Here is a 14731-nt window from a genome sequence, read left to right on the forward strand (position 1 = left end):
ATCTATACTAATGGGAATAAGCAGATTTTAACTTACAATTAGCTTAAATTTTTGCAAATCATGTATGTATAATACATAAGTAACATGTATTACTTTAATTGTTTAGTTCATGGATAATGCTAAACGAGATTTGTTTTTCTTATTTACAAAATTTCATACATATTACACCAAATGAAAGTAAAATAAGTTCAAATAAGTTTATTATTACCAAATATATTAATAACAATACTATCGATGGAAAAGAAATATTGCAGTGATAAATTAAAGCGAGGATACTGATTGACCTAGATGCACCTAAGGCTGTTGGTATGTTTATTAGACTAAAATGGAAAAATCTTAAATTTCAAAGTCCTCTATTTCAACCCTCTATTTCAAAATCCATTTTAAAGTCTGAATAATTCTCTGATTTTACTATATCTTTTCCACCAACAACATATTTATAATTATCAAAATGCAGTCAAAAGATTAAGAAAAGATTAAGAATTGCATACACATGGTGCACAAACGCACGCGCATAAATATATTATTATCGCACCTTTTTTAAGCTTAAGTAAACGATTAATTTAGATCTCTTTTCTTCAATTAGACGATCATTTATTTATACGCTATGTTTAACAGTAATTATTATATTTATGAACTAGAAGGATAAACAACAAATCACGAACGCATAACAAAATATTGCTCGCGCTTTACAGGCAATGTACAAGGATGTCGTCGTATTAAAACTTTATAAATACGAAAAATAGCAGAATATTAAAGCTGTACGATATTACTATCATTGCAGGCGTATAAGTTCGTAGGTTTTCTCGTGCTACCCATAACTAAAGCTTCGTGGTACTCGACAAAAGTTTTCTTTGACAACGTTTACCGTGTATCGATGTTATTTGTTACTAAAATACCAGATTTCTAAAATTCGGATTTACATTGATAAATACAAACGTAGTACATTAACTTTTGTTCCTTAGATTTTATAATTCTAAGTCTTTGTAATCATATATGGAAATTTAACATAATTGAAACGATTTCATACAATCTTTGATCAATAGCTGAATATTCGCTTACCAAAATTTGACTACTGGCAGTATTGTTGGAAGTACGTCGATTGAAAGAAGCTAATAATAAGAACGTCCTAATGACATTTTCTTTATATTTTTATCAACTTGGTACTCGTTGTCAATATACTCATTGAGTCACTCGATCATAGGCAATTAAAAGCTATTTTCGATTCATAATATTGCTTTTTTCACCTCAACTTTTTCAATTACAAATGACAAATTTACGATATTATTTACTACGTATCTAAGAACAAAAAAAAAAACAGTAATCTTGTTGGTATATTTAATTTTCTTGAACACTATGATTTTATTTGATGATAACTACTTTCGCTCAAGCAAAAATAAAAATATCAAATAAATCGTAACATCTAGAAAATTAAAGAAAGAGTTTTAACGATTACTGTTAATTTTTGTTTGCATAGAGATAAAATCAAATAAAATCTCCGTATATCGTAGCAGATATATATTCACGTATAGATCGTGATGTATCCGTTTGTTCGCAAATCATGAAACAAGTATTCAGTATACTTTCGAGACCCGGAAGATATGTATGTTTATGTATACATAAGAATCAAGCAATTAGGCATGTTTCTCCTTCTATTAGGTATACTGATTGTTAGATATTGAATATATATTAACCCTTCGTAGATAAACATCTCTTTTTACAATCTGTAGGACCGTTTAACTAGATCGTTCGTATTCAAGTTAAATTTCCTAACCAATCTATTCTTTCAAAAAAATTTTTTAAATTTCACAATTACTTATCAATGTTTTTATTACGCTATACAAATTGTGTTCGTCAAGCTAAACATTTGAAAAATTTATCAATAAAAATAAAAATTTGGAGGAGGTATAACGACTCAGTTTGCTAACGAAGGGTTAATTTTACAAAAAGATATCATCTAATATTTATAAGAAAAAGCCTTATATATAAATAATTTTCAGTTCCAAACTAACTCTAAGAAACTCATTGAATTTATGGTAAACGTTGATGTTTTAAGTGCGGACGATAGATTCTTAAAATAAAAATTTCGTCAACGCACATACAATATAATTGTGAAGAATTTACATATATCAGACCTTTCCATCGCGTGTGCCGATAAGCTATGGAATTCTAGATCGTGTTTCAGTGTAGAGGAACACTTGTACGTATAAGGCATCTATCATTAATAACAATATTTTTCTCAAAGATCCTCGATTTCACTAGAAGTGGTGAAGAATTACACAGCCTCAAAGGTTCCGCCGTTGAACAGATCTGATTTACAGAATAAAGCTATCATTTATATAAATAAGCGTATGTTATCATGTTAAAAAAGGGAAATAATCGAAGAATATACAAACTTGTCCCAAAAGAAAAAGAGTCCACAAATTAATCATTTTAAATGAAGTTGTACATTTTTATTTTGGTGTCCATTTAAACATTCAGTGAAAAAAAAATCATAAAAAATTATACGAGAATTGAATAATTCTTTTGCTATCTTTAGTTATGTCGTGTGTAGGTGGACACGTTATAAATAAATAAATACATAAATAATTAAACATTATCGAAAAACAAAACTATTGTTTACACATTAAATTGTTGCAAACAAGTTTTTTTTACCCTGCTCTCATCAAATATTACGAGTTTGCAAATTTTTTAAACATTTTCATTTTTTAACGCGTTATATACAATATTCATATACTATTGTCACGAAGAGAAAATATTCTCGAATTGAACGTACACATTTAATGAGCAGTATGTATGAGCATGTAGATAATAATACACGGATTTAGGATCTTGTATTTAATTTGTACTCTATCCAACCCGTAATCTACAGTTTTCAATATCTTGTCTGTTTACTTATTGTAATTTGTATAAGCCAAAAACGAATCGCAGCAAGCGAATAATATATTATTTTTCCTTTAATATAGTAAAAATAGATAATACTTATAACATATTCAATCAATATGTTTTACTTGACAAGAAATCGGTTGTGGTACGTACAATGTACAAAAAATGTCAAATTCTGTATACTGCTCATATATGTATATATGTATATATAGGAGTATAATACACAGTATATCGATCTTTTGCTCTTCACTATTCCTATTTATGAAATATCAAGTTCTTTCAGATCATCAAATTTTATGCGAATCACATAATTATGTAAAAGTACTCGCACATGCCTGTTCTACGAGATTTGCACGCTAGTTTTAAAATGAAAATTTATTCTGTTTTTTCTTATTATTTCTACCTTCTTTTCTTGCTTGCGGAAATAGACAAACAAATAAATAAATAAATATAATAAAAATAAATAATCGAATATAATTATTGACTAATTTACGTTTACAAACATTTTCCATGGATATATATATATATCCATATAGATCCATATATATCCATAAAGATTGAAATATGCTTACAATACAATATATATTTATATGTATACATTTATATGTGTATAATACATATATATGTATATATTGTAAGCATATTTCAATCTTTTTGGTTTGTCATTGCGTGTGTATTATGTATTTCTCTTTCTTAAATTTTAGTCAAGTTAGATAAAATAACAAAAAGATGAGAGAAATCAAATCTGATTAATGCCCATCCCATCCGCGCGTGCAAACGCAGAAAAGGCAGTTCGGTCGTCTATATTATTGCGTAGAACTAACGGAAGAATGATCACTGTCCGTTGATGCTGTATCCGAAAGCGGTACAGAGGATGATGCTAGTGGTGGCGAATCAGATGCAATGTAATGGTCACGAAAGACTTTTATGGATGGTTGTCGCTGAGATGATAAAGTGATATTTACATTTTCGGGTAAAGGGGGTAACACGTTAGTTTGAAATTGTCCGGATATATTACCAACAGGTTGATAATTGGCTACTACGATGATTTTTCCGCTTCTACTACGTGCTTTTCCAACCCCAAAATAACGACTGCTTGCCCAAATTACTTGCGTAAAATGACCTGTAATACATGATATTTATAACAACCAATTAATTGTTTGAGAAGATGGTATCTATAATTTACATTGTTATATTATACTGCCTTAAGAAGGTACCTGCGTTTACATTAGCATGAAGAATATCCGGTTCTTTCAAAAAGTCATATTGTTTCACCGCTGAATACCAATACGATGCAACATCTTGACCAGTTACATCAGTAGGGACAGCACCACCAGGTCGACAATAAAGATTTTGTCCAACTTCTCGATCGTTTCTATAGTAAAATGTGTTGGTGTGTGCTAAATGATTCGCCCATGTTTGTGCATACTCACACAACTGCAAAAGAATATTGAATTTCAAATTGATGACAGACTCTAATAGCATCAATTCATCCAATATAAACATATGTATGTATACATATGCAATGCGTACGAGATACGGTAGGTTCTATGTATACATGTACAAGTGTGTGTTTCTTTTCTTCTATTTTTACCTGCCTCTATTTTTCGTTTCTCTTTGTTAGCAAGAAACTTTGTTTTTTGATATATTAAAAGAACATTATTCCTACCTGCGGCGACATGGTTAAGGGTGGAGCATTGTGTCTTTGTCGATAAACATTGTGCCAGCATAAACATTCCGTTATAAATTCGCTATCTCGCCAGTCAGTCTCCAAATCGTTACTATCATGTGCGATACTCATCGGCCTGTTACTCAGGATCTGTGTTGTATCGACAAAAAAAGAGCAGGGGCAGTAAAAATGTGCCATTCTGATAAACTAACCACATAGGCTTGTTCGTCTCGTTCTGGGTTAGTATCCTAAGCATTTGACCTAGATCGTTGAAAGATTTCGTTCTCTCACCTTTTTTAACAGCTTCGGTCGATTGTCAAGCTGATGAATTTGATCATTATTCAAAACCGAAGATGTAGAAGTCGATCCGCAGGTATCTGAAATTCGATTTGCTTTATATAATTTCGATTGCTCCACTCTTTTTCGGAGATTTTCCAACGCTCTTGCCTCTTCCCTCTTTCTAGAAGGAGGCCAATTCGCGTTCGAAGTATGAATCATACTGATACCGACGGACGACGTATCCTAAAACATGAAAGAACCAAGTATTATCAGTTTCTGAAAGTTCTGTTATTTGCTTCCAGGTTTCGTTCGTTTCATTTTCATTTAGAATAAATATTATACAATCTTCTTTTTTTCCGCCTTAACCCTCTTTTACGAATCGCCTTCCATTTCCTTTCGTGCTTCAAATTAAATACGAATTATCTTGAATATTCGCGCACAAGTTAAAATTATTAGCCAAATACAAGATAAAATATATGGACCACGCGATAAATATGGTTTCGCGAAAATATCAAATTTTCTTACATATTATATAAAATACTCAATCTAATAAATATGTACAATATCAGAAATATTAGATTTTAATAAGTTATCTTGTTTTCTTTTCTTTAAGTTGACAATCGGTCGAATAAATGCAACATGAACGAATGTGAAATAATTTGGGAAGAAAATTTAGCAAACTATACCTATGTTTTTTTTTAAAGATTCAAGGAACATACCGATTATGTATCATTTAATAACGTGTCGTCTGTCATCAGTTGCATTGAATGCATTCATTCGCCGCATTTTTCGTATTTGGTATATTGATCAAATCGTTATATACTTTACTATACTAGAAAAAGAAATAAAATACACCACCTTTTGATTATTGCCATTAGTAAAAGTAAAATCTGCCAAATGAGCCGTTTGACTAAGTAAACGACGGCTAGCGGGACATCGATTGCGATTTATCATTTCTTTTTGAATAGCGTATTCGATGAAATAACTTTCAATTTCGATGTTATCGCGATGGGATGGCGATAAAAGTTCCGTAGTTTCTTCCGCAGTATCAAAAGTGCGATTCACTTCGCGTAACTCCATAACGAGATAACTTTCAGATTTCCTGCAATCGACTGCAATATTACTCGATTACCGGCTGTCTACCGTCTACTGCTGAGCTACCACTTCCAACCACCACGATTCACCTGATCCATCGGTATTCCCTACCCCTTTTTTCCTTCCTTCCTCAATTTATAGAAACTACCTTTGCGTCGTCGAGCTCTTGTCTAGCCCTACCTACTCATGCGCATCTTCAACCTAACTATATCTACAAATTTCCGCACTGTTCCACATACGGGGTGGTGCCCTTTCGCAACTCACCAAAATTCGACATACACGTATGTATGTTGCGACATCACTGCAGTCTCTCGATATTCTTTTAGCACATTGTCTGTCACAATGACCATCGGTAACTCACGAGTTTTACTAAATTTTGTACAATGGTTAAAATAAAATAAATTTCATGAATTAAAAAATTGTCAACAATGTGAATAACTTAAATAACATTGTCAGAATAAAAGTACGTAAATAAAGTGTAATATTTTGTAAAAATTAAATATATAATGTAGTATATCTAAACCCATTATTGTCTCAAGACGATGTATATAAAATTCGCGTGGCAGTCCAAGTAGTACAAGTTTTCATTAGAGGATATGCTTGGTTATAGAAAAGAAAAGGGAGATTGGGTGTTAGAGATTTTGTACATTAATATTAAAAAAATTAAATCTGACAAATAATTTTCTGTATTTTACGTAGAAAGGTAAAAGCTTTTTAACATATTTCTTTGCCTGATGAATATTTTACAGTACCATAATTTCATGTGCCAGGTTTTTTAATTCTCAGGATATCTGATTTATTGAGGATGTCATTTCATTCAAGCTGCAGCCCCACAGATAAAAATCTGAAACATTTAGATCGTGAAAAGTTGATAACCGTTTAATGTGTCCATATAACAAAACAGGTCTGTTAGGAAATATTTTTAAAAAATTACTATTGAGTATTTTGTATGTATAGCAATAGCTATTAAAACAAAATATAATTTAATTTTAGTAAATGAAATCCTTTTACCATTCTTTTCTCACTTGAATTAAAACTTTGAACTTTGAATTAAGCAAGAGCTTTGTAAAACTTTTTAAATTTTGGTCTTTAAGAACTGTGTAAATTATTAGAATCTTTAAACTTTGTATTTATAAATAAATACTGTATATTCATTAAATATATTCAGCGTTAACAAATTACTTTTATTAATTTGATTTTAGTGTCATTATCTTTTTTTAGTTTAGTTTTCGTATATATATTACTGATTAAAGTGTTTGACATGATAAATGAGAAGAAACAAATCACACTATCTATGGAGCAACCATTAAAGGTCTTAGAAGACATAAAAGTATCAAGTACTACAGTTGTTGCTATAAAATATAACGTAGATAAATCAACGTAGGATAAAGAGGAACGCTGCGAAAATTCTAGAATTTGCAGACAAAAGTAGGATACAGAAAAGAAGGCAGAGGATAAGAAAACCTTTATATGAGTAACTAGATCAACACTTACTGACGTGGTTTAAAGAGAAGACCTCTGGAGATTATTTATCGGACGCCTTGCTTTTTAAAAAGGCTACCAAATTGAGAGACAACATGGGGTCATGTTCTAGTTTTAGAGTAAGCGATGGCTGGTTAGCGGGTTTAAAAAACGCCATAACATACGTCTAACGCGAACCAATGGAAGGAATGTTATTGCCAATGAAGGAACTAACAAATTTATTAAGGACTTTGAAAAATTAATGAAGAGAGAAGATATTACGAAAGAAAACATATACAATGTGGGTAACACCTTTCTTTTATGGAAAACTCTTCCCTCGAAGATACTGGCGGAAACCAAAATAAAGAAATATCCGTAAAAGAATATAAGAACGATAAAGACAGTTTTAAATTTGTATTATATGCAAACGCATAAATTGATGCCTTTAGTCATTAACAGAGCCTTGAAAGATCATAAAAATAAATTTCCGGTTACTTTTAAGTCACAAATTCGTCTCAATTATGTTAAAGTATAGAGAGGATTTGGAAAAACAAAAAGTTTAAAATTTATTTACAAATTATTTAGCTCTACATGCACCTTACTCTCTGAAGGACTCGACAATCTACTCGCTTGCTTTTTTATTTTCTTCTGATCGCTTCTAATAACCTCTAACCGCTTTTAATCGTTTGCTTAGGACATAAAATCTCAGCGGAAATACTGGATTGCGAAAACTTTAAAGTAATTTATCTACCGTCGAATACGAACGTCGAATATTCTCATACAACCCATGAGCCAAGGTATAATGGCCAAGCTAAAAAAAACTTTATCACCATAAAACATTACGAAAAGCTGCAATATATGGCGGAATGGACGAATTCCATGCACGTTATTTAATCAAAGATTGTTAGACGAGTCATGGACAGAGGTAACAGTAAAAAATATTAGAGATGCTTGGAGAAAGATTATACCGCACCAAAGAGATATTTACCATTGTGATCTGCAACATGACATAAGCGTTATTACTGGTAAGAGATTCTAAGCAGAGGAAGTAATACAATTTATAGACTGTCAAAAAGCCGAAAGTAGAAGCGTATTTGTAAAGGAGGAGAAGCAAGACGAGTATGAAAATGCAATGGAAGAACAGTGCAAAATTAAAGAATATAAAGAAATCGGAGCTGTATAACAATATAGAAACGATGATCTGGAGTATTTATTTAAACTTTTACATGTATATGTATTAAGGCAAGCGCTTTTTATTCAACAAATATTTCAAATTCTTAAAAATCATTTTTTAGGTAATTTTGATATTAATTATAATTACGATTATAATTTTATAAAAAATTATAAACATAATTTTCATTTTAATAATTACTTTTAATTTTTAGGTACAAATAAGTAGAATAAGAACATTGAGGGAAGAAATTATAAATATATAAGTTTTTGCACACTATTTATTTGAAAATTAATACCAGAAACGACGCAACAATCTTATATTATACCTTAATTCATTCCGCAATTTTTTTAATAAACTTTACAAATTATACCTATCTTTATGATCTAGCGCAACTCACTGCATTGATGACCGTCCTTTTTAGAACCCAAATTGTCATTCGAACAAATCCGATAATTGTGGATTGGCTATCTGCAAGCTGAATGCCTCCCTGGAATTATCGAAAGTCCGCCTTTGTGCAGGATAAATGCCTCTCCGGGGAATGATGGGAACAGACTTAGATTTCCTTGGAGATGTTGGCGTGTGAACGCTTCTCGTGATCCGCTTCTCTGCTCCTGCAACGTGTACGATAGACAGTAGGGCTTTGAAAAGTGATCCTATCTTAGTTCTAGTGATGATTTTACTGTCAAATCCGCATACAGGCAGCTGAGTATTGTGCATGACTGAAGCGCGCTGGTTGAGTGTATTTCAACCTGTCGCCTATGATGGCCTTCATGCTAGATATAGACACTTACAACGTATCTGAGGATCCCCGCAGAATTACCAACACATAGGTTTACGGGGAAGACAAATAAAATATCAAATTATACAATTTAAAAAATTAAAAATAAAGAGAATGTCTTTGATTTTGTTTATATTTCCTTAATTCGTAAATCAGAGCTGTGTATAAGAACCAGATGTGCACTTTTAAGTTTGTAATAATAAAATCAATTAATGTATAAAAATCTATTATATTACTTAAATAATATAATTGTTAATGTTAGGTAAATAAATGTGGATAGAAACAATCAATGATAGAGTGACACAGTAACCAGGTACTTGTATTATATAACTGGTTGATGTTATATTTTCAAAACAAATTTTCTGTAAAAAAGAAATCATAAATAATAGATTTCTGTAACAAATCACTTATTTATCTTCTCATAAAAAATTATTTTTTCTTCGGTTGTGCTGTGAACTGTACATGTATTGTTAATTTAGCATAATAATAATGATAAGGATAACAAGAATGATAACAGAATTTTCTAAGTAAAATAGAAACTTATGTTTATAATATAATATATATAATTATATAATATTAAAAATAGTTACTATATATATATATATACACAGAGGGGGTCAAAAAAAATGTATATACATTTTAATAGATTTTATCAGTGACTGTGCTTTGGGGAGAAATTCCACTGAGCACTATAATCTACATTGCTCAAACAGTATTTTGCCGTAATCACAAGTATTAAATCAGTTATGATAATTATTTTGAGCATCTATTGTAATCATAGAAGTCAAAGTTGATCTATATTCATTCTTTGACATCTATATAGATTTAGCTCACACCTTTCATACAGCTTTTTCTTTCATTGAGACATGTATAGATTTTTCTGGCCCCCTTTGTATGTAGAATTCTCCATAAATTTTTACATTATAGTTAAATTTATACATACAATATATGAAGATAGTTTAGCTTTATATTAACACTCACATACATACAGGTATTGTATATATGCACATATGTATTATGTACATATATGAACATATATATGTAATATATACAATGTATATATCATAGCTTACTATACCTCACTTTTTGTTTATCTTGATGACCATGATATTCATTAATAATAAGTTTACAAAGAAATAAATGGAACACAATTATAAGAAAACATATACTGATCCAAAAAAGCGTTGGTAAGCCTCCCAATTGATGTCCATGTTTATGTAAAGCCATTACAAGATGATCATGTGCTGGAGCTACAAAAAGGTTATGTGCAATATATATATTTAATTGTTGTGGAGTTTATGAGATTTGATTGATTAAAAGATTATATCTACATCTTATACAAGATAACATATTCTTAACATTTATTACGTAGAATTATATAGTTTGTAGATAATATAAGATATAGATATCATTTTTCATATTGATTTCGATTGATGTTCTATGTTAAAACAAGATTCAACATCAGCAATATCGGCAATATAAATAGCGTACTCCTAAGCGACTTTAATCAAACAAAACTTATAAATGTTATAATAAAGTATTATATATATACCAACCATCGTCTATAGCATGTACATGTAAAGCATTTCGCAAATCTTGCATATGTTGATAATCAGATGTTACATACAGTATAGCCGTTAATGGTTTTGTCAATTTCACTGGAATGCTTGCATACAATTGACTCAATGAAACAGGTGGATTCAAACATCCAGCATCACATCCAAAATAGACACTATCACTCTTGTCTAAAGCTACTTTTAAAACTGCACGATTATCTTCTCCAACCGTTACTGATATATTTAAATGTGTTACATTACCATAACTTATTCTCCTAAAACATACATAAAACATAAAAAAGTAACTTAATAATCGTCACCATAATTTTTTCAAAAAAATTTTCTATTCTGCAATGAATAGAAGAATTATTTAGACTGTTAGTTAGAATCCTCTACATTATACTTGTCATTTTTTAATATCAATTTGTATAACAAACGTGTTATGTATGAAAATTATATTTACTATACTTTTTATGAAAAATATTTTAATACCATACCTAAATAAATAATCTCGATTAAGATATTGTGGATCAATATTAAATTCAAGATGTTGATTACTAAAACGTAAACTACCAAGACTTAAAACGATAGCTTGTTGCACTGCTGCAGGATCACCAATCATTAAATGGTGACATCCTTGTTTTTCTAATGTTATTAACCATGCTTCAACGACATTGTTCATAGCGTCAATAGAGGATGTGTCTTTCCATAACCGTGGAGCATCTCTAAAATAGGAAAATAAAATAAAAATTCTACACAAAAATATTTATAAATATCTGTATTACTTACAAGGTGTGATGCCCGCGGTAACAACCTTCATTCATGGCTACATTTTTTTCTATATCGGGAATACCTTTCGAAATTTGAGACAATACATAATATAGAGTGGAATTTATTTTATGACCATTTATTGCACCATCAGCTTTAGAGTCGCTTATTCTAAGACCTGTGTACCAATAACTTTGCCAAAGATTAATATGATCTTCTTTTAAACTTTGGTGCTGAATACTGATTGCTTTCTTAATTGCCTGTAATAAAATATATGAAATTGAAGCATGTAATAAATTTGTAATGTTTTATAAATTATATATACCTCTATAGCTTTTTCTTTGGTTAATTCATATTGAGTGTGATGTTCTTCCATGAGTGTAGGTTCACTATACTGTATACTTGTTAAGAATTTTAATTTTATAGAACTTTTTGCTTTAATTTGTAATATTCTTGGAGGTGTTTTATAAACTATTGATACTGTCACAATTTTATTTGAGTTAGATAATGGAATAAATCCAGAAATTAGATTATATTCATCCAGAAAATCATCTACCTGAATTCTGAACACAAATAATTGTATGTAAACATATACATGTTATACTACCAATCTTTATATTATAGTTATTTACAAAAGTATCTGCCTCTTTTATCAATGCAACATACTAATTTAACTAACATCAAATTTAGAATCAATTATTATTATTTATATTAGTGTAAATCTTATTTAATATCTTTTACATTAAAATGCATTCAATTTAATTTATTAAAGGAAATATTATTACTTCAACACAATTGCACATTTGCAAATTTTGAGTTAAATATGTTATTAATTTCACAAATACCTAATCTTTTCATCACAAAAATTTCATTATTTTCCAAACATTCTTGGTAATTAGAAAACAATCATATTAATAATCAATAGTGATCATTGAAATATTAGATATTGTTAATGATTGATTATGTAAATTTCAACAATATCATTTGTGATTATTCAAATCTACAAATAAATTGAGAATATTAACAATTGCTTCAATCCCAACATTATAAAACATTTTCATGATTATTCAATTATAAATTTTATTCAATAAATTGATTTTCTTTGTTTTATGAAAAATCCCTTTTTTGCAGTTGTAATATTATTCCACTACACTGGCAATATATTATGAATAAAGTTAAATAAGTACTTGATCACTTCTATGCGGTAATTATCCCACTGTGTAGACATCTGTGGCTTCAATGGTACATTTTGGGAAAGTGAAAGAGGATTAGTTATTTTTATATCTTGTACCAATATTGCATCAAATATTCTATGAGCATAGTATTGAAACTCTATGTAATATCCTTCTCTAAAACACTGGTAACGATAAACAATCCCGCTTGTAAAATGAGTAATTGTAGCGTCTCGATAAAAATTGGTTTTAAGTAAAGGATGAGAAATTAAGGGTTGCCATTGTATTGGCAATGATAGTGCTCTTCCTCGTTTTATATATATTAAAGCCTCTGGTAAAATAGGAATTCCAAAAACCCCATTGCCGATATATGGCAAATAATGATGTTCTCCTTCCTTTGGTGGATTATGGAGAATATTTGCATTATATTCTTCAACATCTGAATGAAAGGCAGTTAGTCGTTCATTCATACATTGATCTTCAATTGCTATAAAAACAGACGTATGTCACTATAGAAAATAAATATAGCAGTTCATAAATATTAGACAATCATGGAAATTGTAGGCTAACCCTTATTTCTTGTCAGGCTTGACAGGACCAAAATTTTTATCCTTTACCTTAGTACATTCCTCAACAGTTTGACAACACTATGTTATAAAAATCTAAGCATTCATTAAATTCATAATTAAAATACAAGTGGACTTCTCCTTGTTCTATGCTTTTATTCTCATCACTTTAAAAATGATTCTGATTGGCTAATATTTATGAATATCAGTATAGAAAATGAATACACTGATTTCTTATAAAATATCTCAATATTGTAAATATTACAAGTACATTTTTTCATATACTTTAATGTTAATTTACATTGTCATACTATTAATGTGTTATTGAAATATTGTTTGTAGGATAAAATAGAATAAAATAAAATAGAATACAATATATGTATTATCTGATATAAATATAATTGAGAACCTAATAATATGAATATCAAAATTTATTAAAACAGTGATCAATAGATGTAGTGAATATAAACAAAGAAAATTTTGTAATTTATATATAAATTTCAATTAAAAATGGAAATGCATTTATATTTTGTAAGTTCATTTTTTAATAGTTTACAATCTTCTTGCATTAAATTCCTGTTGCTTTGACGGAGGAAAAATTATAACCTATTCAAATTGTATAATTTATTATACACATAATATTAATATTGTAGACTTAGAATAAGAAACTTTTATTACCTTCTATTGATTCTCTAGTAGAAGAAAAAAGCCACTGCACAAAAGATGGACCAAAATATAGAAGTATTCCACCACATATAGTAAGTAATATAAGTATCTTACGATATGAGTAATTCCCATCAAGTAAGCGTCGTATTCGTTTTCCAATTTCACGGTTATCGAACATCGTTCCAAATCTTATCATATTTATGCACTTTATAAACTTCAATTTTCACACGTGTTTTTAATTGCTGTTTTATTTTTGTAAAACTGTGCGGTAACATAACCTTCTTGTTTTTATCGTAATATTAATTTATTAAAAAAACAACAAAATCACTTTGATATTTCCTTTATGTACGTTAACAACGTTTCTTGACATTTCCAAAATTTTATAACTCGCACATTTTCAATATTCTAATATTCGCTATTCTCTTGTAACTTCTTTACATCTTATAAATTTATAACGATAAATATATATGACACTTTACAAGTAATGTAGTTACAATTTCAATATTTATTATAATCAATATTTTTTAATTCTTATTAAAATGGAATTAATGGAACCAAACATGAAATTTTTGAGTATAAGAAATATGTAAATATTCGATTGTTACTTCTATACAACTATGTATTCTGGTTATACCAAGCTATACGTAGTTTAGTGTACTTA

General features: G+C 29.4%; 2 protein-coding genes and 2 long non-coding RNA genes across 10 annotated transcripts; 2 read left to right on the forward strand and 2 right to left on the reverse strand.

The window, feature by feature from the left end:
* Positions 1 to 72: 72 nt before the first annotated feature.
* Positions 73 to 2477, forward strand: LOC125384728. Its single transcript, XR_007223469.1, has 2 exons — positions 73 to 1659; positions 2001 to 2477. It is a non-coding gene; the product is annotated as an uncharacterized LOC125384728 (long non-coding RNA).
* Positions 552 to 5914, reverse strand: LOC100648125. Of its 2 annotated transcripts, XM_048404462.1 has the most exons (6): positions 5693 to 5914; positions 4847 to 5077; positions 4556 to 4705; positions 4104 to 4323; positions 3905 to 4009; positions 552 to 3827 (listed from the first exon to the last, which is right to left on the reverse strand). In XM_048404462.1, exons 1-6 carry the CDS (start codon positions 5912 to 5914, stop codon positions 3799 to 3801), a joined length of 957 nt encoding a protein of 318 aa, XP_048260419.1. In that variant the 3' UTR covers positions 552 to 3798. The 2 variants fall into 2 exon arrangements, with proteins under 2 accessions (XP_048260419.1, XP_020724094.1); XM_020868435.2 differs by having other exon boundaries at positions 552 to 4009.
* Positions 5915 to 6291: 377 nt separating this feature from the next.
* LOC105667124 lies at positions 6292 to 9466 on the forward strand. Of its 4 annotated transcripts, none has more exons than XR_007223465.1 (3): positions 6292 to 7691; positions 8085 to 8685; positions 8776 to 9466. It is a non-coding gene; the product is annotated as an uncharacterized LOC105667124 (long non-coding RNA). The 4 variants fall into 4 exon arrangements; XR_007223466.1 differs by having other exon boundaries at positions 6292 to 6833; positions 7151 to 8685; XR_007223467.1 differs by having other exon boundaries at positions 6292 to 6632; positions 6716 to 8685.
* Positions 8824 to 14729, reverse strand: LOC100646895 (uncharacterized protein KIAA2013 homolog). 3 transcript variants are annotated; one of them, XM_012320435.3, is made up of 9 exons: positions 14185 to 14729; positions 14083 to 14116; positions 12854 to 13325; positions 11992 to 12229; positions 11688 to 11926; positions 11396 to 11623; positions 10899 to 11173; positions 10421 to 10592; positions 8824 to 9175 (listed from the first exon to the last, which is right to left on the reverse strand). In XM_012320435.3, the coding sequence occupies exons 1-9, from the start codon at positions 14200 to 14202 to the stop codon at positions 9118 to 9120; spliced, it is 1734 nt and encodes a 577-aa protein (XP_012175825.1). In that variant the 5' UTR covers positions 14203 to 14729; the 3' UTR covers positions 8824 to 9117. The 3 variants fall into 3 exon arrangements, with proteins under 3 accessions (XP_012175825.1, XP_012175823.1, XP_012175824.1); XM_012320433.3 differs by having other exon boundaries at positions 14083 to 14729; XM_012320434.3 differs by having other exon boundaries at positions 8824 to 10592; positions 14083 to 14729.
* Between the last annotated feature and the right edge of the window lie 2 nt (positions 14730 to 14731).

The sequence above is a fragment of the Bombus terrestris genome, chromosome 3, assembly GCF_910591885.1.
Source record: "Bombus terrestris chromosome 3, iyBomTerr1.2, whole genome shotgun sequence".
Classification (NCBI taxonomy): domain Eukaryota; kingdom Metazoa; phylum Arthropoda; class Insecta; order Hymenoptera; family Apidae; genus Bombus; species Bombus terrestris.

What these genes read in the sequence shown, in the direction of transcription:
- LOC100648125 (XM_020868435.2), bottom strand. Translation starts at nt 5,914, where the DNA reads ATGGAGTTACGCGAAGTGAATCGCACTTTTGATACTGCGGAAGAAACT. An exon ending in CTAATGGCAATAATCAAAAG is followed by an intron (nt 5,078 to 5,692) that starts GTGGTGTATTTT and finishes TTCATGTTTTAG; the next exon opens with GATACGTCGTCCGTCGGTAT. An exon ending in CCTTAACCATGTCGCCGCAG is followed by an intron (nt 4,324 to 4,555) that starts GTAGGAATAATG and finishes ATTCTTTTGCAG; the next exon opens with TTGTGTGAGTATGCACAAAC.
- LOC100646895 (XM_012320433.3), bottom strand. Translation starts at nt 14,266, where the DNA reads ATGATAAGATTTGGAACGATGTTCGATAACCGTGAAATTGGAAAACGA. An exon ending in CCAAAGAAAAAGCTATAGAG is followed by an intron (nt 11,927 to 11,991) that starts GTATATATAATT and finishes ATTTTATTACAG; the next exon opens with GCAATTAAGAAAGCAATCAG. An exon ending in TACCGCGGGCATCACACCTT is followed by an intron (nt 11,624 to 11,687) that starts GTAAGTAATACA and finishes TTCCTATTTTAG; the next exon opens with AGATGCTCCACGGTTATGGA.